General features: G+C 37.2%; 1 protein-coding gene across 1 annotated transcript; it reads right to left on the bottom strand.

Annotated features, from left to right (window-relative positions):
* Positions 1-52: 52 nt before the first annotated feature.
* On the bottom strand, positions 53-25,515 carry LOC136253992 (ATP-binding cassette sub-family C member 4-like). Its single transcript, XM_066046636.1, has 29 exons — positions 25,344-25,515; positions 17,710-17,820; positions 16,572-16,689; positions 16,229-16,519; positions 15,468-15,557; positions 12,779-12,942; positions 12,609-12,734; positions 12,310-12,559; positions 12,049-12,255; positions 11,422-11,469; positions 11,331-11,375; positions 11,084-11,275; positions 10,871-10,965; positions 10,735-10,821; positions 10,589-10,685; positions 10,199-10,540; positions 8,094-8,231; positions 8,000-8,037; positions 7,700-7,950; positions 1,982-2,061; positions 1,783-1,933; positions 1,499-1,729; positions 1,348-1,448; positions 1,096-1,296; positions 879-1,034; positions 720-809; positions 497-669; positions 330-435; positions 53-281 (listed from the first exon to the last, which is right to left on the bottom strand). Exons 1-29 carry the CDS (start codon positions 25,421-25,423, stop codon positions 114-116), a joined length of 4,227 nt encoding a protein of 1,408 aa, XP_065902708.1. The 5' UTR covers positions 25,424-25,515; the 3' UTR covers positions 53-113.
* Positions 25,516-25,899: the final 384 nt, after the last annotated feature.

Genomic DNA, 25,899 nt, shown 5'->3' on the forward strand with positions numbered 1-25,899 from the left:
TTAGTCTAGATACAGACTCATACATGCAGTATTATTATACTGCGTTGTAATCTATAATAAACATATTTTATAATAATGAAATAATTATTCCAACTTAAGAAATATAGCTATACCTATAGTCTGGAACCATGCTTCAATTTTTCCACCGTTCTGGCAATATCCTTAAGTCTTTCTGACTCTACAGGACCAGTTCTCTTTACCATACTATGAAATGTTGAGTGTTGTTTTTGTAGGAGGTTAAATGGTGTATCAAACTCTATCACTTTACCAGAAGATAAAACCTACAAATCAACAACATCTACACATTGTTCACCATCATCCTAACTCACCAGTACTCTATCAGAGTCCATTATTGTTTCCAGTCGATGAGCAATAGTAAGGATAGTACAATAGCTGAACTTTCTGCGTATCATTTCCTGAATTATACCATCCGTTCTGTAGTCAAAAAGAAGTGTCTACCATACATCTCTTCTCATGAGTTAACATCTTCACTCACATTAGATCAACGTTGGCAGTTGCTTCATCAATCACAAGGATCTTGTTCCTCCTCAATAAAGCTCTTGCTAGACACATCAACTGTCGTTGACCCACGCTAAAGTTAGAGCCACCCTCAGACACTTGTGCTTCTAACCCATCCTCCAAATTCAGTATAACATCTCTTAATTGAACCTGTATGAATTATATTGTTACTCTAAACTACTGTATTTTTGAAGCATAACCTCTTCCAAGGCATCCCATAGTTGGTGATCTTTAAGTTCACTAAATGGGTCCAAGTTGTACCTCACAGTTCCACTGAACAGTACTGGGTCCTGTATCATACACACACTAATCCATGGCCACACAATACATATCTCACCACAACATACTACACACATCACCTGTGGAATAATTGATATCTTTTTACGAAGATCATGTAGTCCTATATCTGTTATTTGCATTCCATCAATTTCGAAAACTCCCTCTGGTTCTGCCAATCTGAACAATGCTGCCAACAAAGAAGACTTGCCAGCTCCAGTCCTCCCCACAATGCCAACCTAATATATAACATATACACCCAACTTGCTACAATCCTTAATTGAATATCAATGTATTAACCTTTTCACATGATTCAATCTTAAAAGATATCGATTTCAGCACGTAAGGATGATCGATAGCATATTTAAATTTGGTGTTATGAAGTTCTATCACTCCTTTGTCAGGCCATTTAATATGAGGAGCTTTGTCATGTGGAATAGTTTCTAGTTCTGCTTCACTGTCGAACTGACTATAAGCCACAACCCTCTCCACAGATACCATCTATAACAGGTATACTTGTCTATATCATTCAAATATGCAATGATCTCATACCAGGGTCTCTACTTCAGCACTTAAACGAACAGTATATTGCAGTACATTGCTTACAGTAGCAGCATAAGCCAGTGATAATCCCACAAGAGCTGGATCAAGAACTAAATACAAGTCAATATGTTAAAGTGTTACATAAAAACCCATACTATACCATCAGCCAGTGGGATGGAAGTAAAAACAACAAACATAATAAAGACTGCTCCCAATATGTCAAGTCTCATCCCAAACCATCGAGTAGTGGCTACCTTCAAGTACCATGCTTTAGTGTGCTCGTTCTGGTAGAAATGGTGAGTATTAAGAAATTTAGCTTGTTCTTTGTAGGCTCTGATGATGGATAGACCTTGAATGGTGCATGAAATATGAGAGTATACTGGACTACGAGCTGAGGAGAAAGTAAAACACTTAAAAACTGACACTATATCACATTCTGCTTACCCAGTGCCTCAAGTCTTTGTATATTTCTTGAAGCACACAAAAAGTAATGTCGAAATGCAAGCAGTGACACAACAACAAGAACCACAAGTATGGATAACCAGTAGTTGGCAACACAGGTAGTCACAAAGACACCAACAATACGTAACCCTAACTAAACAATAAATGAAACAGTTATTGCACTGCATATTTCATTACTTACAGAAATGAAATCCAGTAGTTTGAATGGTAACAGCGCATCCATAAATCCAATATCTTTTGAAAATCGGTTAAGTACACGTCCTATGTTATCATAAAACACTCTAGTAACCTGTTGTTGTTCACTTTTAAATCTACAAGATATATTTCATTACCTATACTATCTAGTAGTGCTTCACATGGTGCATTACACCAGCATGTTTTTTACGAGAACAACAAAATGCTTTGTTCTCCCTTCTCCACATGAGATGGTTTTTACAGTAGATTTCTCCACCAGGAAGGCAGTTCAAATTTAAGCTATGCATGCACCTACAGCTATGTGCAACCAAAAGTTCACTATGCCTTTTATGGTCTGGTCTCTGCATACTTCACTTAAAACAAAGTTTTACAACTAGCTCAATCATCATTTACAAATAGCCAAAAGTCATTTTTTACAACTAGCTTTTTGGTCACAACTAGCCCCCTTTTAGCCCCTGGAGGCCAACAACAAAAATATTTATTTCAGCTCACACCAGCCTTTGCACTAAACTTAAATGATTGTGGATTTGATATTAGAGTAGTATACTCTCATTGAAGTGAATCCATTCCCTTCGCTCTTTCTTTTACTTAAGATCAAGACACACAGTAGTGTGTCATGGCCCAAGAAGCCGGTGCACCACACCCTGAGTATATTAACAGGAAGAAAGAAAACGTTATTTTTACGCATATGTAGCTCCATGATCTCTTGTATGATTTAAACCAAAAGTGCCCGCATGGTAGGGGAGTCTACATACGAAATGTGAAGAAAATTGCCCCAGCCATTTCCGAGATGCAAGCGGTTAAAATTTCGGGTTTTTTCTTTGTTTTTTTTCTTCCTATACTTCTTTTCACACACTTTGCAAAATCTGCCATAAAATACAAACGCATATTCCTATCAAGCTGAAATTTGGTACACTTAAAGGGCTTATTAAGGCGGATCTCAGTACCACGTTTGGTGGGAATCCAATAAAGAATCACACAGATATGACTAATTATTTGCGTAAAATTAGACTGAACTCCTGTCATGCCCACAGGGTAAACCCCTAGAAGAAATGAGCTGAAAATTGCTATGTAGATGGAGTAACCATCGTAGGAGTGCCTTTTTGTGGTTTGAAGGGAATCCAGATAAAGGCCATCGAGATATGACAAAATCCAACCTGTGTCACAATTACACAATTGAGTTTTATGAATAAAAATATTAGTTTTTACGCCTACCATTTAAGATTTAAGATCAGATACTGGACAGTCAGCTCAGCTGATTTACCCAGGGGATGAAAAATATAAAAAGGTACAATTACATGCATGCATTCTATTAAACTAACAATTACAACAATTAAGATTAAGTAAGTAAATTCGTCTATGTCTCTTGATACAATCACATTAACTGGTAAATTGTTCCAATCTTTAATCGTTCTAGGGTAGAATCTGTACTTATAAATGTTAGGGGTGGCTTGTGGCTGGATAAAGTGATCCAGGTGGTGTTGCCTTGTGTGAAATTGGATACGTTGGTAATGTGCGGGAAGAGATAGGTAGTGAGTTGTTAATTATTTTGTAGAACAATGTTAACCTTGATGATTGATGACGCTGTTGTGATGTGGATATGTTAAGAGTGGATAATAATGATGTAACACTGATGGTTCTAAAGAAAATCCATCGTGCAGCTCTTCTTTGTATACAAATACAAGAAGTTATATCTAATCAAAAGCAGCCAAGCTGTAAAAAAAGGTGCGGCCCCCAAAAAGGCGATGGTGAAAAAAGATGTGAAATCCAAGTTGGCGGCCAAGAAATGGCTGTGATGATAGGTTAATGGAAAAAGGCGATGGTGAAAAAAGATGTGAAATCCAAGGTGGCGGCCAAGAAATGGCTGTGATGGTAGGTCAATGGTAAAAAATTTAATAATGACAATTCAGGTGAATTTGGTGCCGAATTTTAGGAGTAGGCAACACAAATTCACCTGAATTGTCATTATTAAAATTTTTACCATTAACCTACCATAACAGCCATTTCTTGGCCGCCACCTTGAATCTCACATCTTTTTCACCATGGCCTTTTTGGGGGCCGCACCTTTTTTACAGCTTGGCTGTTTTTGATTAGATACAATATGTGACTGGATTTGCGAAAAGGTACCTTTTCCACACATTTGACATACCAGCAAACACAATGATGTACCGTATAGTAAAAAACTTTGACGGTAAAAAACTTTGGCGAATTTGGCGAATAAGGTTCGATTCGCCAAAGTTTTTTACCGCCATTTTTTTTCTTTACAGTTATCACATGATCACAATCGAGTGGCCACGTTGACGGATTGTGATGAAGTCTATCCTTCAATATTTCAAACCGCTACCAAAAGAGAAGACAGAAGATATTGCTCTACCTGCTCCACATGGACCGTTAAGCAGCAAAGTTCCACCGGGAGCAATCGAAGCGGCCAATGAAAGGGTATCGTCTAAGCTACAACCTCCGCCGTCAACGAAATCCTCCAGTGATGCTGATTCCAGCAGGGGTAACTACATAAAAGTGAGTGATGCCCAAAGATTTGCTATTGCAAAGCGAGCGGCACAGTTTGGAACAACCGCTTCGATGAGATATTTTGCCAGCAAATACCCTGATCAATTTGCGTCTTTGAAAGAACCTACTGTTAGGAGGTGGAAGAATAAATATAAGGCAGACTTGGCAAATAATAAATCTGTTGGCACTGTGAATGACGATTCTGAACAGGAAGAATCACGAGAACTCTGTCTGAAAAAGACTGGACGACCACTCAAGCTGGGTGAAGAACTCGATAAACAGGTCAGGGAGTATGTTGGGGTTCTAAGAGCTAAGGGCCTTGTTATCAACACTGCTGTTGTTATAGCTAGTGCTGAGGGTATACTCATGCACAAAGATGCCAACTTATTACAACAAATCGCTTTGACAGAAGGATGGGCAAAGTATCTGTTACGGCGAATGGGGTTTGTGAGGAGGAAGGCTACAACAAAAGCTAAAATCTCTGTTGAGGACTTTGAAGAAATCAAGAGAGACTACGTTTTAGACATGGAGGTAGTGGTATCAATGGATGAAATTCCTAAGGAGCTTATAATTAATTTTGATCAAACTGGAATACATTATGTTCCAGTTTCAGATTGGACGATGGCTGAAGAAGGGGCAAAACGGGTTGAATTGGTAGGCAAAGACGACAAAAGACAGCTAACTGCTGTTTTTGCAGGTTCCATGAGTGGAGAGTTTTTGCCACCTCAATTAGTTTATCAAGGGAAAACAACACGTTGCCTTCCACATTATGACTTTCCGTCGGATTGGCACATAACATTTTCTGCTAATCATTGGTCAAATGAGGACACGATGAAAGAGTACATTACCTACATTATTCTACCATACATCCATAAGAAGAGGGAAGAATTAAAGCTTGCTAGTGATTATCCAGCATTGCTTACCTTTGATAATTTCAAAGCCCAGTGTACTCATGCAATCCTCACTCTCCTCGATCAAAATAACATTAATGTTGTATTGGTTCCAGCAAACTGCACCGATAGGTTGCAACCACTAGATTTGAGTGTGAACAAATCAGTGAAATCTCACTTACGAAACGAGTTTCAGACCTGGTATGCCAAGAAAGTATGTACACAGTTGCAAGGAGAGTCGAAACACGAACCTGTTGATTTAAAACTTAGCACAGTCAAGCCATTGGGAGCTGGGTGGATGAAATCTTGCTATGACTACATTAAAAGCAAACCTGACATCATTATAAATGGCTTCAGGGAAGCTGGAATTCTACTTTAACTCAACCAGTATTTGATTTTAATGATAATTTCATTAATGCAATAAATTATTTAATGAATCATAACATACACTTATAGCAAAGCATGAGAAGTAGTGGGGTATATATCCACATTATTTAATTGCATGCCCTGAAAATGGAGTCATTTGTTTTGCAGCAAAACAGCGGACTAGGTGCATTCTCATTGCCGACTGTTTATACTTTTGCTTGCTTGGGTGTAATCCAAAAGCCAAGGCTGTAGCATTAGCAATAGAGAACAGCCCACAATCCATCCCTCCTTTCTGCTTTTGACAACGTCCCATTGTTATGGTGAGCTTTGGAAAATTTGCTGTAGCAAAGAGTTTGTGAATTATTCCAGTTGTTTCTTGATCACAGTGATTGAACAACGTATCAAAAACCTTCACTTCACCTAACTTGCAGTTTATAGTCGAAGCTGTAACCCAGTGATGCCTTGCTTGACAGTGAACAATTTGGATGCAGTTAGTGAGGAAACCATTTGGAAAAAGCTGATTTCTTTCTTGAAAAAGTGTAGACTGAAGTCCACTCACTTTTGGATATTGAGCTTTTAGTAACTCCTGTGAAAGATTGATCTCAAGATCAGAGAGTTCTTGGCCCATTATTATGTCTTCTTCACAAAAGTTTTTTGGATTCTTTTTTGGTGGTGACTGATCAACCTGATCTTGAGTGCTGCATTGAGCAGTTAAATCCACCATTGATACAGACCCATCTATAGATTCCATAGCAACTGGCGGTGCAGTTGACTCAGCACTGGCATTAGCAAGAAAGTCCAAATTAACTAAATCATCCACACAATCTGCAGTTTTTATGCCCAACTTTACATTGATGGTTTCCTGTGTCTTTGCCCATTCCTTTTGGTCATCTATAATGTAGGTTAAAATACAAGGAATTTCTAATCCTCCTTGCTCAAGGTCAGCTGAATAACATCGGTGCCCATTTACCCTACACTGAATCGTGCCACCACGCCTTATAAAGATTGAGCTCACTTTAGAAATCTTCCTAGGAACGTGTCCCACAGTCGAAAGTACTCCAGAAATATATTTCTTGATGGCAACGGCATGTGTATCGTGACTATTTCCAGGTTCTCGTTCGCATAAAAGTTCATCGTATGCGGTTGGATTCGGCCATATACTTTGGTACTCATGATAACCTCTGCTGCTAGAGTCCACTGAAAAACGAAACGACGATCTTGGCATCGCAGGAGACTACAGCAAACTACACGCTTTCACTAGCACGTGGTTCCGGTTTGACCAAACCAGTTTACGAGAGTCCACGTGCCTTGTCGTACGCCATTACGTAATTTCACAAAAGCCACCCAATCGTCAATGTTTTTTCCGTCAATTTTCAAACTGCGGGCATTCGCCAAACTTTTTTACCGTCAAAGTTTTTTACTATACGGTAACACTTGACTCCTTACACTGATTAACTTGCTCTTAGTATCAAATTGTAGCCAGATACTGTAGCCACATTCAGTGAAAATTGCAAGCATGTGTATGCCATGATCAAAATGTTATGAAGCTTTAAAGTTCAAAAAATGGGTCACATTTTGTGTGTGAAAAAGGTACCTTTTCGCAAATCCGGTCACATATGTAGCTAGTATAACTATGATGAGTTCTGGAGGGGATCCAAAGTGCAATCTTCAAAAAATACGAAGTTGAAAATGGTGTGAAATCAAAGGTGGTGGCCATGAATCTTATGTCCTTAACCGGACGCTGTCTTATTACTGTAATTGAATTGACTGTCATTTACGTCACTGTAGTCAATTCTTGGCCACCATCATAGATTCCACAACCGGATTCTTTTGAAGGTGACACTTTTTCCAGCTTGGCTGTTTGGTGCAGATTACATACATTGCTCCCTTTCCACTGCTACATATGTAACTACACACTTTACACATTATCCTGTACTCACCAACTGGGTTAGTATCAAAAAACAGTACTGGAGTACGTAGTATTGATTTAAACATTTTACTGTGTAAACTACTAGTAGCAGCAAAGCAGAGCAGGTAACACAGTACAGCTCTGGATAATATTAGTGTAGTAGTCACTCCAACAAGTCCACCATATATTCCAACTCTTTGGTCTGTAGTGAGGCTATAATCAGAAGAACTTGCAGTCGAAATATTAGCAGTTTCTGGTAAGCAAGACTCAGCTTCACTAGCCCTATAACAATCAGGCTACTATACAGGATTACCTCATAATTTTACCTTACCAGTCAGCCAACCACCAATCTGTACTTACCACTGATCCCTTCAAAAAATATAGCATGATTAAAACTGTAGTTGACTGCTTGACTTAGCACTGACCTCTACTACTAACAGTAGTACAATGAGGGCTATTGTTATTAGGTTACTTCCACTACCTTCTTTTGCAAATAACAAGTAAGTCTTGTTTGAAATGGTACCATGAGCTCTCTCCTCTTCTGGCATCATGTTATGCTTATTCTAAATGGAGCACAACATCATTTCTAAATACAATCATACATACTTTTTTAAACTTGTCTTTGCATAGGAACTAACCAGGCTATGCAACAATGAAAACCCTCAAGTTATCTCCATATATTGACAATGTCACTTTATTATAAAAGGTCACAAAAGTGTCAGGATGTTTCAATTATCACACAGTCTTAATGAATGCTATACATCCACTGGATAGAAAATATTGCAATATACTCCGGTATCGATAGGTAGTTTATATACAGTTTGTACACTTACAAGTGCTAACTGTACTATTTTACGTAGTTCAAGTGCAAGTTATGGCTGCAGCTCCTGGTGTAGTTTACAACTATCTTTGTGGCAATCTTTATACATACAATTTGCCTACAAGAAGCACTTCTGCAATTAATCCAGTCACACTACAGAAAATAAAACACTAAAGCTATGCCTCAAGTTACCAACATCCACGCGGTAGTGGAAAAGAAGTGGAACACAAAGGAGGACAAAGGTAGGTCCATGATGTGTATATATTGTAGGTGAGCAAAAAGGCATGTCTCGGGCTGAAGCAATGTTGAACAGTGAAGAGATCACACCCATAGTCTTATCCATAGTCAAGCTATGCTTGGCTGGAGGCATCAGTCAGGCAGTCAGTCAGTTACAGTAACAGAAAATTCATCTAATAAAGAAATAATTTTAATAGAAAGTTTTTGGAAATAGAAAGTTTTTGAAATAATTAAAAATTCACTTCCAGTTGCCTTCGTGGTATAGTGCCACACCATGGCTTCTATAAATGCACTCTCACCCGCTAAACATGATACAAGCCTCTCTATAACGAAGTCACAGACTTACTCATGGGCATCAAGCCAGGCCTCAAACGATATGAACGAGGAACAAACAATTGGCCACTTACTGTTGCTCTTGGCAGCTTAAATCAATTAAAGCTACGTAGCTAGCTAGCTTCATCACACTGAATCACTGTAATACACACGGTCTTGAACTTACGCGTATAGGCACTCACCTCGTCACCCCCCCTCTTAGCAGCCACTACTTTAGTACAATAAACTAGTTAAAGCAAATTAACTGGAAGTGAAATAGAAATGTAAATTCACTGGAAGTGAAATAGAAAGTTTTGAGAGAATCCCATGGAATGAGAGAATCCATTGAGAGAATCCCATGGAATGAGAGAATCCATTGAGAGAATCCATTGAGAGAATCCCATGGAATGAGAGAATCCATTGAGAGAATTCATTGAGAGAATCCCATGGAATGACGACCGAAACGTTTGACGCTCTTCACCCAGATGGTGAGAAGTCTCAGATCCTTTCCAGACTAACAGCATAGACAGACTATACATCCAACCTTATTACATCACTATGAGGAATAGTTGTCTTGGCTGGGAAGGAGGTTTGGAAGTGAAATAGAAAGTTTTTTTAATAGAAAGTTTTTGGAAAGGTCATCTCGAAGATTTTTATGGTTTTGGTTTATGCCTACTACCTAACCAGTACTGCCTAGCTGTTATAAAGGAAAAGTGAGGATACATGATGTTCCTGGCAAGACAACTCCATGATCCCTATTATACAGAGTACTGACACGGATAAAAATTACTTGTGTTCTTTGCACACACTATCTATCATGACCATATATGTGACCAAATATTGGTAAATCACCCATATTGTCTTGTATGGAATAGTTAGAATTTTAATGTTTAGGGTGATGCTGTTTAATAAGTGCTAGGTTTAATGTCTTGAAATCTTTCTAGTAATTTAAGGAATTAAAATCACTGACAAGTGGATTTATACCAAGAAGCTTATTACTTAATCATTAAATATTTTATGTGTCTAATGCACCCATGTGGGTGCATTTCCAAAATTCGATCACATGTATTGTAAAACCAATTTAGTGTGCTTGGCTAAGGCCTTTAGATTTCCCAAACAGTTTAATGCAGGAGCCATTTAAGTACATATACAACCACCCACCTCATTGTAATTAGTATTGATGTTTAAACCTTCAAAGTGACTGGGCATTGACACTAGGGAAAACATTGAAGGAACAGTATGTAAAGACATTTCGTCTGCCGCTGAACTTTCAGAATGTAACCGTTTACCACGATTTAGTGCCCTGTCTAATAATAATCGCTGTGCATCAGTTGGACTTTTCGACAAGTCAAAATTTGTTTCTTCTGTTACATCTTCATACTCCTCTACAATGTTTTGGACTATTAAATTAGATAATTTATCTTCTACATCATCAAATAGTTCAGTAGGGTCAAGGCCAGTTGATGTTAACTCTTCATAATTTCCATATCCTTGTACACACCCCTACTGAACCAAATAACATTATTGTCACTTCGTTTAACTAACACAAACCTCTTTTAGTACTAGAATACGATCTGCATGTTCAGCATATTGTAACTGATGGGTCACTAAGATCACCAATTTATCAGCTAACACTCCACATATACACCTAGTAAGAACACAACTAACATATATTTATTCCATTAAACATTATGTACCTATCAAACAGATGTCTGCTCACTGCAGCATCTACAGCACTCAGAGGATCATCCAATAACATGATGTCACTGTCCCTGTACACTGCCCTACACACAAGATTTAAACTACTCGTTAAACAAATACACAGTGTAACACCTGGCAAAGTTCACTCTAGCCTTCTGACCACCACTAAGGTTCACTCCTCGTTCTCCTATCAGGGTCTCATCGCCAAATGGCATCTCATCGATGTCCTACAGTCAAACATATAGTACTAAATCGTACAGGTACAACTACAGTGATAGTATTTAACTTTGCCCTGTTAGCAATGAGAATGTAAGGATAATCCACTTTTATAGCTTATATATATACCTTAACTAGTGAACAACACTCCACTACTCTTTTGTACCAAACTTCATCATACTCTTGTCCAAACAAAATATTTTCTTTCAGCGTTCCAGAAAATATCCATGGGTCCTGACTAGCATAAGATACACTACCCTCAATGTCTACTGATCCATCCAATGCTTCTAGTTCTCTCAGTAGACACTGTAGTATTGATGACTATAGTGGGTGATATGAAGATCAGTTAGAATAGTCAACTAGCATAATATCTCACCTTTCCTGATCCAACTGGACCAACCACTGCTAATAACCTGTATGACTAAACCAACTAGTTAATCACAATGTCTACAAACTTAATATCTCACCTGGTCTACAGTGAAGTTGATGTCCTTTAAGACAATGTTTTCACTGGCCTAAATGTTGCACAAATACCAAGTATTTAGTCAATATGTGTATGCATACAGAACAATTATTCACATGTACAAATTTTGTGGTATGAAATATTTGCTGAATAAAACTTTTCAGTATTTTGTGGATCACTTGCTTTTCAAGCAGGTTACCTGTTACTGTATATAGCATGTTATATATTATATAACATCTTGATGATTAGGTTTTGAGGATGAAAATTTTGCAGATAGTTAGCAACTATGAAATACACAAAAATTATATCTCTTGAAAATTTGAACATACCTATAACACATATGGTAGATCACTGATGGACACACATACAGTAACTACTAGATGAAGGGTGCCAAAATGCACCACAGCAAATACTCAAATTTAATCTCAGGAATTTTCACTTACTTATACACTGTTAATACATTTCTCATATACTTATTTAAAGCTAGAGTAAGGACATTGGCACATGTTTCCAGAAAATTCCAGACCCAACAACTTAGCACTATCAGAATTAGCAGTGTATACAAGTGGCTACACATTCAGAATAAATGTGTATCTATCAAATCTGGGCAAGGGAACTGCTATACACTAACATGTGTCCAGGATGCTGTTAGATTATTGACTATGATCCTGGGAGTTACTCCTTTGGACAATGATCCATCTCCACTATCAGTAGTGACTTCTTCATTGACCAACTTTAGAGGAAGCATCACATTAGGGGAACATGATCTACTAGCTGTCTTGACCTCATCACTATAAGTTATTGTATTATTACTCAGTTCTGGTAGTAGTAACAAGTTCTGTGAATAGAGAGACAACATACATACCTGAGTGTATTCCATACACTGTTGTACCTGAATTCGTTTTGAAGCAACCCACATGTCTGACAATCCGAGTAAACAGTTCACAACTGTATAGAAATAAAAGATTCTTGTAACTGCAAAGACAGTGATTACAGTAAACACTTTCTTAGGAGTAAGAACATTTCCTAGTGCAGTATACACTGAGAAAGTGGCAAAACTGAGTAAACTGATTAGTGCATAAAAGAATCCTTGATTGACGGATCTGATCATGCTAGTTGTGGTGATGATTTTGCTCTCCTTCCTAACACACGTAAAACTAATGTGACAGTGATGAAATCGCCATTACTAACTTTCTGATTTTCTTCACATATTCATGGAATGCCCACTCCCAGGCATACATCTTGATCAGTCTCATACCACTGATGATCTCATTCATCACTCTCACTCTTTTGTCTGTCACTTTAGCTGCCTTTAACCTGTAACATCCATGGATATCTGAGACCATTACCATGTTACATACCACATCCTCGTGTACAGACGTGCCAGTATGTATTGAAGTGGTGGTTGTAGGAACATGATTCCAAAGCCAACCAAACAGCTGGGACCTACTTCATTCCACAAGAAGTACACAGCCAGTGGTGCTGATAGGGGGAATATCCACCACATGTGGATAAACTCCAAGCCCTAAGGAGATTTGTGTAAAACTGCTGATATAGCCAGACAAGGGTGATGTTATGCTATATTATGTGCGTTTTGTGTGTGTGTGTGGGTGTGGGTGCATTTGTAGTGTATTGTGTGTGTTTGTGTAGTGTTTGGTGTAGTGTCACTAGTTTGTGTGTATGTGTATGTGTGCATGTGTATGTGAGTATGTCCATGCATGCGTGTGTGCATTCCTGTACCAAAGAAAGATAACTTTTCCTTGTGTGACAATTGGAGGGGGGTTAGTTTGCTGAATTTGGTAGGTAAAGGTTTTGCTAAACTAGTCCAAGAACTTTCACAGGAAGTTATGGAGGAGACTTTTCAGTGTGGTTTTCAGTGCAACAGTGGTTGCACAAACATGACATGCCAGCTAGTAGAAAGATGACACAAAGGCTTTTATACTTTTATAGACTCAACGAAGACTACCTAGGGCTGCAATGTGGCTAATTCTTGGAGTGCCTGATTAGGTCCCTGCATGAGGACATGCAAGCTGAAAATTCACTTCTGGCTAAAATTGACTCTTCCAATGGCATGAGGAAGGGGTGTGTTCTTGCACCTATGTTGTTCATCCTCTTCTTTAATGTGGTGATGTGATGTTGATAACAATGCACACAACTTGGCATCAAATTTCTTTATAAATGTCAAGGTAAGCTAGTGGGTGAGAGAACAGAGCACCCTCCACATCTTGGATGACTGCGTAGATGATTCTGCTATAGTAACTTGTGCTAGAGAAGACCCTGTCAAAGCTACTGTTGAATTATATTGTGACAGTTTGTGGCCTAACTATTAGTATAATTTATACCAAATACAAAGTTTTCGATTACAGGCATGTGCAGTGATGCTGTTCAGGTCAATTTGGTACCCATTGTAGTTGGTAATGATTCTATATTGTATCATCCTTCAATCATCTTGACTCTCTTGTGGAATTCACAGTCAAGTGCAGATGGAATTGAACACTGGGATAGATATCCCGTGCTACCAGTGTTTTTGTAGCTCTCAGAAGATCTGTTTTCAGTAACCGTATGCAATCTTTGTAACCACAAAATGCAGCTTGGTGTTCAGTTATGTATTGTGGAAACTTGGCCTGTGAAGCAGAGGGAGGTGGTACACAGATTTTGGAAACATATCGCTATCATTGTTTATTAGGTATCTTGTGTGAGCTTTGCAGATTTTCCAAAATGAAGAAGTGAGGAGTAAGATGTTGGCTCACCTGTAACTTTGGCAGATATGATTCCCTGTAAAGATTCCATTGGTTGGAACATATTGCTAGAATGAGTGATGATTATTTTGCAAGCAGTTGCTGTTTGGGTGACTGCCCCACCACATGTGGCAAAGATTCACAGTTGTGACCAAGTTATAGGCACAATTTAAGAAATTTTCATACGATGAAGCAGCCTGGTAAGTAATGGCACAAGATATCCTAAGATTGTCCATCACAATAAAATCTTCTTTCTTACATACAGATGGGCCTCTTCACACATCCCGTGCCACTCCTCTCTATAAGCCAGACAGAGTAGTAGCAGTGTTAGGTCACAACATGCAGCAAGCAATGTCAGTGCTCCAGTCACCTGTTCTCAATGACAACAGATGTTTCGAAGGCCCCCAAGATATGGCAAGACACAACTGACCTACAACCAGATGGCTGTAATTTATGTATTAATTCAGTCTGCATACAGTTACATCACCTTACAGTGTTCTGCTCCAGTGTCGTGTCGTGTGTGTGTGTGCATGCGTGCATGTATGTGTGTGGTGTGCGTGCATGCGTGTGTGCATGCGTGCGTGCATATGTGTGTGTGTGTGTGTGTGGTGTGCGTGTGCATGCATGCGTGTGTGCATATGTGCATACGTGCGTGCATATATGCGTGCGTGCATATGTGCATGTGTGTGTGCATGCACGCATGTATGTGTACGTGCATGTATGTGTGTGTGTGTTGGCAGATAAAACATGTTGATCGTAACATCAAGTATTTGACTATAATTTAGTAGATTTTGACACCACAATCAGGCTGTGAATTTAAAAATCCACTTATGTTCTGCATAATTTTGGAGCATCCAGCTTGACCTTGTTCAGCCATAAGCAATACACAAAGAGTGATCTATTGTAGGAAGCACAGACACTTCCTTCTGTGATAGCTAATGCACAAAATCACACTCTATTAGCACAATTGTATCACAAAACAACTCTATAAGGATACTGTATGTAAGTCCATAATGCATGTATCATGTTGCCTGTGCATGGCATGCAAAAGGGTACCCCTCAAGCTGAAGCAACACCTAACTTAAATAATTAAGCCTGCAACATTAACCATGGTTCAGGTAAACCTATAAAGCTACAAAACTGATCAGAAAAATTTCAGGTTAATGATCTGGGCAGGCCAATACTGTAAAAGTTGTCGATTTGCTAACGAAAATTCACAATCCCAATAGCTGCCATCAAGCAGCTACCATATTTAATGCAACAATTAATTTTACAACACAAAAAAAACCAAGTACTACCTATACAACATTACCAAGTCAAATCGTTGAACATCATTAGAAGCAAGGTTTACAATGTGTCCAATAGATAATTGCCCAATAGTGGAGTGGGACAGGTACAGAATCTAATATACAAAAATTAATAAACATGAAAAAGGTACAATTACGCCAGTGGACACCTATCAATTGCAATAAGAAATGATGTCACAAAACTTAAAACTAAGCACACACACACACATGCTAGCCGTAGTACCTACAAGTTAAAACTATCATATGCTTACATGATTGGATCTAGGAGTAAATTGCACACAGATCGTCTACTAAAATTATCACTGAAATAATTAGACAGCATTATTAGTTACATAGGACCAATAGGTTATGTGTAAGCATATCTCATAATATTATATGATGTGTATTACATACACTGGCAGCATGTGAAGTACAAGTGTATAATTTTTCATCCTGCTAGTCCTATTAATATGAATCTACAACTGTCCGTAGAAGAAGTATTTTAGTTGCTTACGCTAATAAGAAGTTGAAATGTTATATTTGTAAACATGTTGCTCTCTTGACTGTTCTATTAGAGCATTATGTTGATTTAGTAGAATATTTCAACCTCTGAAAGTACAGAGGTTATTTTTCAACACTTTCTTATTTTTCATACATAAGTATTCTAAAATCTATCTTGGAATACCACAGGGGTACATATATCTATTAAATCGCTATACAGATAGTGATAATGAAATTAGCTCTATTTTTTAAAATGTATATTATGATACAAACACAAGATTATTACCTTTTCATATATGACAGCAGTAAGCAATATTCTGTTTCTCATACCAGTAACACTACCCAGATAAAAAACCCAGGCATGCAACACAGCTACAACAAATGCGATTGTGGTGATTCCAGCTGCATATAAATAAGCATTCCTAGTAGCCATTTCAATTTCATCCTTTACTGAATCCACCAGAATAGAGTTATTAGCTACTTGTGCTGCAGACAATTCTTCTTCTAAACTGTTCTTTTCACAAAAGTATTGTGATAGATTACCCACCAGTACTGCTTGTACAAGAAGTATTATTACCTGGTAAGTTTCACTCATTACAATACTGAATGAGTTTTAAAATGTTAGATACCTCAACATAATTCAAAATGCCATAAAGAAGTATCACTCCCTTGAAGTATCGAAGTAAGGCAAACAATAGTCTTGGCTGTCTATTCCTTTGTTGGCGTCTTAACTCAAGAGTCCAATATCTGGGTGACCAAAATGTACTGTATATAGTTACAATGACAATATCCATGTGTACAAGAAATTGTGGTATTCAGTAAAATTGTTTGAAGGCTTAAATCTTCTAACGCTGTTTGTCACTCAATAAATTTCACTAAGCATGTCAGCATAGTTTCAAACCCTCGTATTCAGTAGCTGTTATTGACAATTTTGTATAACATGCATGAAAAAGGTAATGAAGTTTTTAGCCCATGTTTCACAGGTTAACATTAAACCTTCGCTCTAGCCCTAATATGCTGTAGTAACTGTACACAGATAAGCTCCTATGTATGAATGGTTAATAGGGACCCACAGAATACCTATTATTCTTTCTATATAACAATTCTTTTTTCTTCACCTAGCATTCCCAAAATTATTCCCTAAAATTTCAAATTTCTAGAGTAATTCCTGAAATGTAGCTGCAACTGTAGAGGCAAATACTAGCAAGCATAAATTTAGCTCAGATAAAACAGTCATTTCATTGTTGGGTGACTGCTTTATCAGGGTAGCTACCTCTATTAGAGTATCTTAAACCTTTATTCTGGTTTTATACTAGCAGGGGTTTCTCCAACATGATTTTATTATAATGCAAATTATGAGTTTTAATTAATTATACCTGAAAAACTGTTCTGCTATTCTAGTTGATTCTTAATACCAGCTAATATATTTTTCTAGCATATTCTGTGGGTCCCTAATGGTCACGGGAAACAATAAACTCTCTTTATCCTGAAGTGCATTTTAAATTTTAACATTGATTGCTCCAATAGTGCGTACTATATTTAGTAAATACTCTTCATTTACACATGAAAAAAAGCATTGTTCATATGAAATCATACTTCACACTGGTAAGTTTACTGAAAATAACAATATTAATGTAGAAAAAGATTTAGTTTCCTTAACAACCATAATTAAGTAGAGGCATTGATTGCTTGTGATATATCATCTAATGTTATCCAATTATATACATCTTGACAAAAATGAACAAATAATTATGATTAGTACATTACTTTTTAAAATCTTTTAATAGCTTCTGTGATCTGGCCTCTTCAGGGTTAGCATAAAGATCTTCTTGTTTTAGTTCTCGTCTATACCCAGTCCACACCAGTGGATCTAGCCAGCTGATGAGAGACAAACACAATGATTAAGCATGTATGTATGTATGTATGTATGTATGTATGTATGTATGTATGTATGTATGTATGTATGTATGTATGTATGTATGTATGTATGTATGTATGTATGTATGTATGTATGTATGTATGTATGTATGTATGTATGTATGTATGTATGTATGTATGTATGTATGTATGTAATGCCCTTTAATAAACAATGAAAAGCAGTACAAAACACATTGCAGTACCATACTAATCATGGCAATAGGTATATAAGTATTGTGAGAAAGCTGACTCATCACACTGTGGATAGAAGATAGAAAATGTGACTCCCAACCATACGTAGAGTAACTCCAAGGTTCCTTCTGCCATATTTGCAGTGGAGCTGGCCACCAGGTAGAGCAAGCCACACAGAAAATGTGAGTGAAATTACTCAACCATTCCAAATACATACAATATACAAGTGTAGGGAAAAAGTAGGAATTTTAAGTTTGATTAGGGATCATAGAAAAAAAGTTGGGAAACAAGGGAGGTCGCCTACACCTGCAGATATACTAGTGAACATTTAATCCCTAATTAAGTCTATACCCCAAGACCATGACTGAATTAGGGATTAAATGTTCACTAGTATATCTGGAGGTGTATAGGCGACCTCCCTTGTTTCCCTACTTTTTTTCTATGATCCCTAAAATTCCTACTTTTTCCCTACACTTGTTTGTTTATTTTTATTATGACATTATTATGACTGTTGAACCCCGCATCAAAAGAAAGGATGGTGCCAGAATTAATGCTTTCATCTGAATGTGCGCCACAGCTATCACATACTGCTTCGAAAGTGCAGTGGCCATTACGCTTCACTTTCAGCTATGTTCAACCCGTTACACAGCGCTACAAATGAAAAACAGTAGAAGAACTGCCTCAGCAATCAATCTAGTCACCACAAAAATATGACATTTTCACGTGCCCCAACTATCAATTACTGCCTCAAAAGTGTAACAGCCATTACGCTCCACTTTCAGCTTTTTTCAGCCCGTTACACAGCATTACAAACAAAGAACAGTGTTAGAATCATCTCTGCAATCAATCCAGTCATCATGGAAAATACAGACGATTCCTGTTTACAAACGTGCTGTAGGGAAGCCATGCATCACGCTATCAATACCTTGGGCTGTCAGTAAAAAAAAAAGGGACACAAAGAAGGACAAAGGTGAGTCCATGACACGTGCATTGTACACACTGCAGTATGCCAAGTGTATGCCAAAAGGCACATCTCTGGATGAAACAACATCAAACAGTGAAAAAATCAAGCCCATAGCCTTAGCTGTTATTGAGTTACACTTGCCTGAAGGCATCAGGCAGGCATCAGGTAGGCAAGCAGGCGGGCGGGCGGGTGGGCGGGCAGGCAGGCAGGGCAGGGCAGGGCAGGCAGGCAGATAGTCAGTAGAAAATTCCATTTAATAATTTTTTTTTAAATTTTGTATCAATTTATTGGAATCCTTTAGGATCGTACTGAAGGCACTTTTGGACTTGGTTATACGTACCTAACTAATACTGCCAAGGTGTTGGATGGTATTGTGAAGCTGGTTTTTGGGTAATTTTTTTGACCAGAAAAATCCAGATCTCCATGATCCTATACAGTACTACCGTACTGTACGATGCACAAAATGTACAAAGAGTACAAAAACAACAATATACAAGTAAGGGAGCATAATGACAACTCATTTGCATCTGTATAGTGTTTCTGAGCTATATAGAAGATATTTACAGGTAAACACTAAAGAGTCAATGCAATGGAATAATGCAAGGCTTGTGCTCAGAGTTTTTAGCGTCATTTCTAACTTATAAACATGCAGTGTTGGGATGGTTACTTTTTAAAAGCAACTAGTTACATATTACATATTATTTACAACTGAACTATTTAGTTACAGTTACATATTACCCATATAATAAAGTAACTATCATATTACATTACTTTGTGTCCACAGCCTTAAGCTGTCACGTGTGAAACTACCACTTTATCACGTGACATGATTGCATTGTTGGACAATGTGCAAATCTTGGTTATAAGCAAGAAGCTGGTGAATAGGCTTCATTCAGTAGGCTTCGTTATTTCATAGTGGCTAGGCATTACTCAGTGGATTACTAACGAGATTAGTAACTTCGTTACTTAAAGTAATAATATTACATAATATTAGACTCGTTACAGTAGCTATACTACTTAGGTAACACGTTACATTTGCAAGTAAAGTAACTTGAGTTATATTACCTGTTTTTACACTTCGTTACCAAAAAGGGCAATAATATTATGTAACGCATTACTTATGTAACGTGTTACACCCAACACTTTAAAGAATGTATTTTTAATTTTTTGATCTATAGAAAAGGTGGGTTGGTCAGACCCATGAAACAACTAACGAAGTTGAGATTGTGTTTTCATGGAGATAAATAGAAACACCATAGTGAGAAGGCTTTTCAAAAATATATATTCTTTAATTAAATTTACATTTAACAATCTGATCAAGCCTTCTCATGGTAATTCTCTGACTAAGAAGATGATAGCCATTTAAGGGTGTATCATGGATTAGTGGGCTGGATTAATGGGGACTCACATAAAATTTGCTCAACTATATATCTTTTCCAACTAGTTAGCCACATGATTACTTTGCATACCACACACTCTCAGTGTCTTGTCCTGCATTTTAGAGGCACAAACAACTAATGGTATGATAAGCAGTGTTGGGCCGGTACTTTTTAAAAGTAATATATTACATATTACTCGTTACAGCCACTGCGATGAAATGCGCTACAGTTATATATGGGTCATTCCATACCAAATCAACAAAAAAAAATCCGGACCCCTTTCGATTTTCATGAAATTTGGCACAAACATGGACCCTATCAAGAAACTTTCTTACACCAAAATTTGGCTCATTTCATTGGTCTCCCTTTAAGTTATGACCACTCAAAGTTTCTGTTGAAAATTTCATTTTACTTACATGTCTTCAATAAAATGACCATAACTTTGCTTATGATTGATGTAGACACTTCTGGTTTAGAGTTTTGACATGCTTATTAAATTCTCTTTTAGGTGATGTATAAAGTTTTATAATTTCTCAAAAGAAAAGGTCAAACCACAAAAATGTAGCTTTTTCCTTTGATCTTAATTTTCAAAAATATATATTCTTTAATTAAATTTATTTTTGGTTTACATGTTACTCTAATACCCATCATTCACCACTGTGAGTTTAAAGTTGGGACCAATAGTAGATCATGAGTTATAACTGTTAATGTGTAGCCTTGTAATCATTGCTGTTTGTATGGTTCAAGTATGAAAAGATGCAATACCAATTGCAAGTAACTTTATATAATACTATGTCACAATCATTTTATACATTGTTGGTTTGTAAGTAAAGTTCATTTGTTTATGCTTTGTAAGAAAACCCAGACTTAAATATGTAATTTACCCCTAATCAAGCTTGTATATACGGTTTCTGATTATGACGCCAAGTCTATTATATAGTAGCCTCGATGACATTTTCACTAGCTACAGCAACTGCTACTGCTACTGTTAGTATTTAATGCTGATTATTGATATGCAAGCACGTATTTTGATACACAAATGTAGCTATAGTGGAAACTGTCTAAGCCAGTCAGGACCAAACTTTTTTGGCCTTAATATGCAGGTGGCTATTTATATAGTTTGGTGTGTATAGATGCCTTACTAGAACAATTTAAAGTTGGCCCTTAACAGATATTGTAATCTACTAGAGCTTTTCTAACGAGTAGTAATGAATGACTGATGCAGTAGAATGGCTTTAAAGTCTTTTCAACTTGCACCTTCAAAGATTCAATTGTGTACTGATATCAATGCATCAGATTTCGTTGCATGTCAAAGTTACATGTGAATAATTGTAGAGACCATCATGCAATATGCACCACTTTCAGTCTCAACTTTACTACGATATACTTCTATATTACATGATTTAGTGTGCAATTGCTGTAGTGAATCTTTTGTACAATGTAACACATAGCAATTTCTATGGAACATTTCTATGATATTACAATTCTCAATTATAGAATCAAATTATGAGCTACATTACTATAATAAATAGTTTCATCATGATACAGTTGATGTATGGAGTTACCTTAGGGCCAAAATTATTGGGCCTTAATGACAGTTAATGTGCAGGTAGCTGTTTAATACAGTTGCATAAGTGTACCGTATAGCCTAAATATTTCGAGGGGCAAATTTTTCAAGGTTGAGCAATGTTGCTAAAATAAAAATTTTGCGGATTTGCAAACACTCCTAAAATATATGGAGGTCTAAATATTTCAAGCATAAAATTTTCACTGGTAACACCCAAAACTGCAAAATCAGCAAAAAAATTTCCCTTCGAAATATTTAAGCTTTACGGTTATATATAGGCAACTGCAATTTAAAATTGGCCCTTATGAAGTGGTGGCCTTTCTATACAGGTGGCAACTAAGACAGGTCATGGGTTCCACTCTATTCAATCAAATTTTTGATGAGTAAGACAATGCATAGTGGTTTTAGAAGCATACATTTTTCCAGCAAAGACATTGTCTATAGGTACAAACATATAAAGATGGCCTTTAAGTGGTCAGTAGTATGCATGCTCATTCAAAGTCTGCATGATTCAAAGTGATATACAGTAGAACATATCTTAGTGGCCACCTCTTTATAATTATATATATACAAGGGCCAACTTTAAATAGGAAATTGTTTAATCAAAATGCCATGTCTTAATGGTATCCAAAACTTCTTGGTTTTAATGCCTAGGTGGTTGCTTCATATAGTTGCATTAGAGTAACACATTACATGTATATACATACAAATGTATAAATAACTGTATCATTTGCATCCTGCAGTTACTATAACTTATTATACACAATATAAGATTGGAAACTATCATCATAATCTGTGGCGGCATAATACAGTAAGATTGAAAGAATAGATTGGAATATCATTAGTTGTACAGTAAGCCCCCTATAAATATAGCTACCTCTATAATAAGACCACCTTCTTATAGTGGCCACCTCTTATATAGGACACTGAACTTACAGCAAAAATATAATTAGTGACTCCTTTATTTATAGGCAGCCTTATTACTGCACAAACTTTCTTAGATTTAAAAGTGGCTTGTGTTAGTATGGTTTCACTGTAGTGAGACTTTGACAATACAAACCCTAACTAATTCGTTGCATAAAATGATTTTTGACATACTTTACTTGCAATTGGTATTGGAAATTACTATACACATAATTATTTATACCATACAAACAGCAATGTTTACAAGGCTACACATTAATAGTTATAACTCATGATCTACTATTGGTCCCAACTTTAAACTCACAGTGGTGAATGATGGGTATTAGAGTAACATGTAAACCAAAAATACATTTAATTAAAGAATATATATTTTTGAAAATTAAGATCAAAGGAAAAAGCTACATTTTTGTGGTTTGACCTTTTCCTTTGAGCAATTATAACCCTTCATATATCACCTAAAAGAGAATTTAATATGCATTTCAAAAATCTAAACCAGAAGTGTCTACGTCAATCACAAGCAAAGTTATGGTCATTTTATTGAAGACATGTAAGTAAAATGAAATTTTCAACAGAAACTTTGAGTGGTCATAACTTAAAGGGAGACCAATGAAATGAGCCAAATTTTGGTGTGAGAAAGTTTCTTGATAGGGTCCATGTTTGTGCCAAATTTCATGAAAATCGAAAGGGGTCCAGATTTTTTTTTGTTGATTTGGTATGGAATGACCCATATGTGACCGGGCCTGCGAAAACAGGGCATGTGGGCACAAGCTACACCCAATCACTCTACAGGTCATATCTCAGCACTGGAAAAACGTATTTCCATTCTGTAAATTGCATCATGATGCCAATTAAATGCTTACTAAGTGCTGAAAATTGTCATGCCATAGCAAAATGGTACAAAAAGTTATGAATGATGAAATTGCGAAAAAGTAGGCAAAAATCATGTACCCACATGCCCTGTTATCACAGGCCCAGTCACATATTACTTCAGTTTAAAAGTAACTAGCAATATGTTATATTACATATTACGCAATGTATAAAGATATTTCGCTAGGTAATATTATACTAACATTATAGTAACATGCTAGTTAAGTAACCCGTTAGTACTTAGTTTGGTAATAATATTACAGTAACGTGCTAGTTTAGTGCTTCGTTAGGTAATAATATTACAGTAATGAGTAGTAAAATAACAATCCGTTACACATTACTAGCATAAGAAATGAAGCATACTATATTACTCCATTACTGCATTAAGTAATAATATTACATAACGCATTACATAAGTAACGCATTACGCCCAACACCGATGATAAGTTCATAATCAATAGGATGAATACTTTATTATTATCAAGAAAGGATCTCACTTAGGCCAGGCAAGCTTGATTAATTGTTTCTCATCCCCACCCACACCACCTTCATCCCACCACCTCAAAATTCATTATTACTGTTATCTCTCACGTGTGCATGTATTTTGATGCTATTAAACAGGCTGGCTATAGTACATGCAGTTGCATTTCAGACAAGGTGCACATATAATGTGAGCACTACCTTTTAGGCTTTAATAGTAATTAGTTTGGAGTATTTTCTTTAACAAAAATGACCTCCCACCCACATTAGAATCCAAAATTTTGTGGATGAGAAATTAGTAACTAATCAAGTTTACAAGGGGTGTCCTGCAGGTACAGATCTGATCTGCGATCATGGTCAAAGTTGTTAACAGACAAAATTTCATTGTGACTTTGACTAAGAGCTTTTTTCAGTATGTGACCCATGACTAAGTCAATATTTTAGCACTTTTCAGTTATGGGTAGGAAGCATTTGCCCTTGACCATTGGCTTGAGTTTAGTGGCCTTGACAAGTAATTTAGAGTTTGACCACAGTCGCAGATCTACCTACAAGGGGTGTCACGTAAGTACGTGCAGTAGGTAGATCTGCGACCACGGTCAAAGCCTTGACAGACTGAAATTTTGCTTTGACCAGTGACTAAGAGCCTTTTTCGACCTTTGACCAGTGATTTAGCAACGGTATTTCAGTACTTTTTGATTGTGGTTTGGAAACATGACTGTTGACTTGGCACGAAATTGGTGGCCTTCACCTTTGACTTAGACCGCAGTCACGGATCTACCAACAGTGAGTGCCTGTGTCATCCCCTTGTACCTACACTACCGTGTGTCACCCCCTTGGGTTTGCCTGTAGGGCTTAGTGGTATCAGTGCAGTAAAAATAAGTGTCAAACCTTCAGTACATCTACAGCTCTGAGCAACTATACACCTTGAATATTGTAGTTGAATAGAGCTATAGATATTACACCTGGTGATCGTGTGACCTCGATAACCTAATTATAAGTTAGCATGACTAGGCTATGGGTAAACACCTCGAAAAGGCTCTGCCTTCTGTGTACACCCTCCAGTGCCTAACTGGTAAAGTAGATAATAACATGACCTATGGCATGACCTTACCCAAAGAACAGCCTTGAAATAAGATTTGCCTTTTTCCTGGGATCTTCAGCTGGTGTTTCATACCTGTACTGATCAGCCATTGTTTTAAGTATTCCTCACATCAACGCTTCAACTCGAAGGCCAATCACCGAGGCGCCAACCACATCTTCACACGGTAACGCCTGCCATTCACGTATACGCGCATCTCTAGGTCAGTGTCACGCCGGCGCTTATTAGTCTGGCGGCGCCCGCCCTACTTTATGCGAAAGGGCGGGCGCCGCCAGACTAGCGCTTAATATTATCGATTGATTAGCTGGTACGTAGCTCGGTACGTAGTCTACAAGGGAATTTCAGTTCCATTTGAAATTATAACTGGGCCTGCGAAAATAGGGCACGTGGGCACAAATTACACCCCGCCACATAACATCCCATATCTCAGTACTGGGATAGAATATTTTCATTTTGTAACTTGTTGAAGCCAATTAAATTTTGAATAAGTGCTGAAAATGTCATGGTCAAGCAATAATGGGATACAAAGTTATGACACATCAAAGTTTCAAAAAGTAGGCAATTTTAT

This window comes from Dysidea avara, chromosome 4 (genome assembly GCF_963678975.1).
Source record: "Dysidea avara chromosome 4, odDysAvar1.4, whole genome shotgun sequence".
In the NCBI taxonomy this organism is placed as follows: domain Eukaryota; kingdom Metazoa; phylum Porifera; class Demospongiae; order Dictyoceratida; family Dysideidae; genus Dysidea; species Dysidea avara.

Coding starts and splice junctions, on each gene's coding strand:
- LOC136253992 (XM_066046636.1), bottom strand. CDS start 25,423: ATGGCTGATCAGTACAGGTATGAAACACCAGCTGAAGATCCCAGGAAA. Junction 12,735..12,778: donor CGTCTGTACACGAGGATGTG/GTATGTAACATG, acceptor TGGATGTTACAG/GTTAAAGGCAGCTAAAGTGA. Junction 670..719: donor TATGGGATGCCTTGGAAGAG/GTTATGCTTCAA, acceptor TAATTCATACAG/GTTCAATTAAGAGATGTTAT.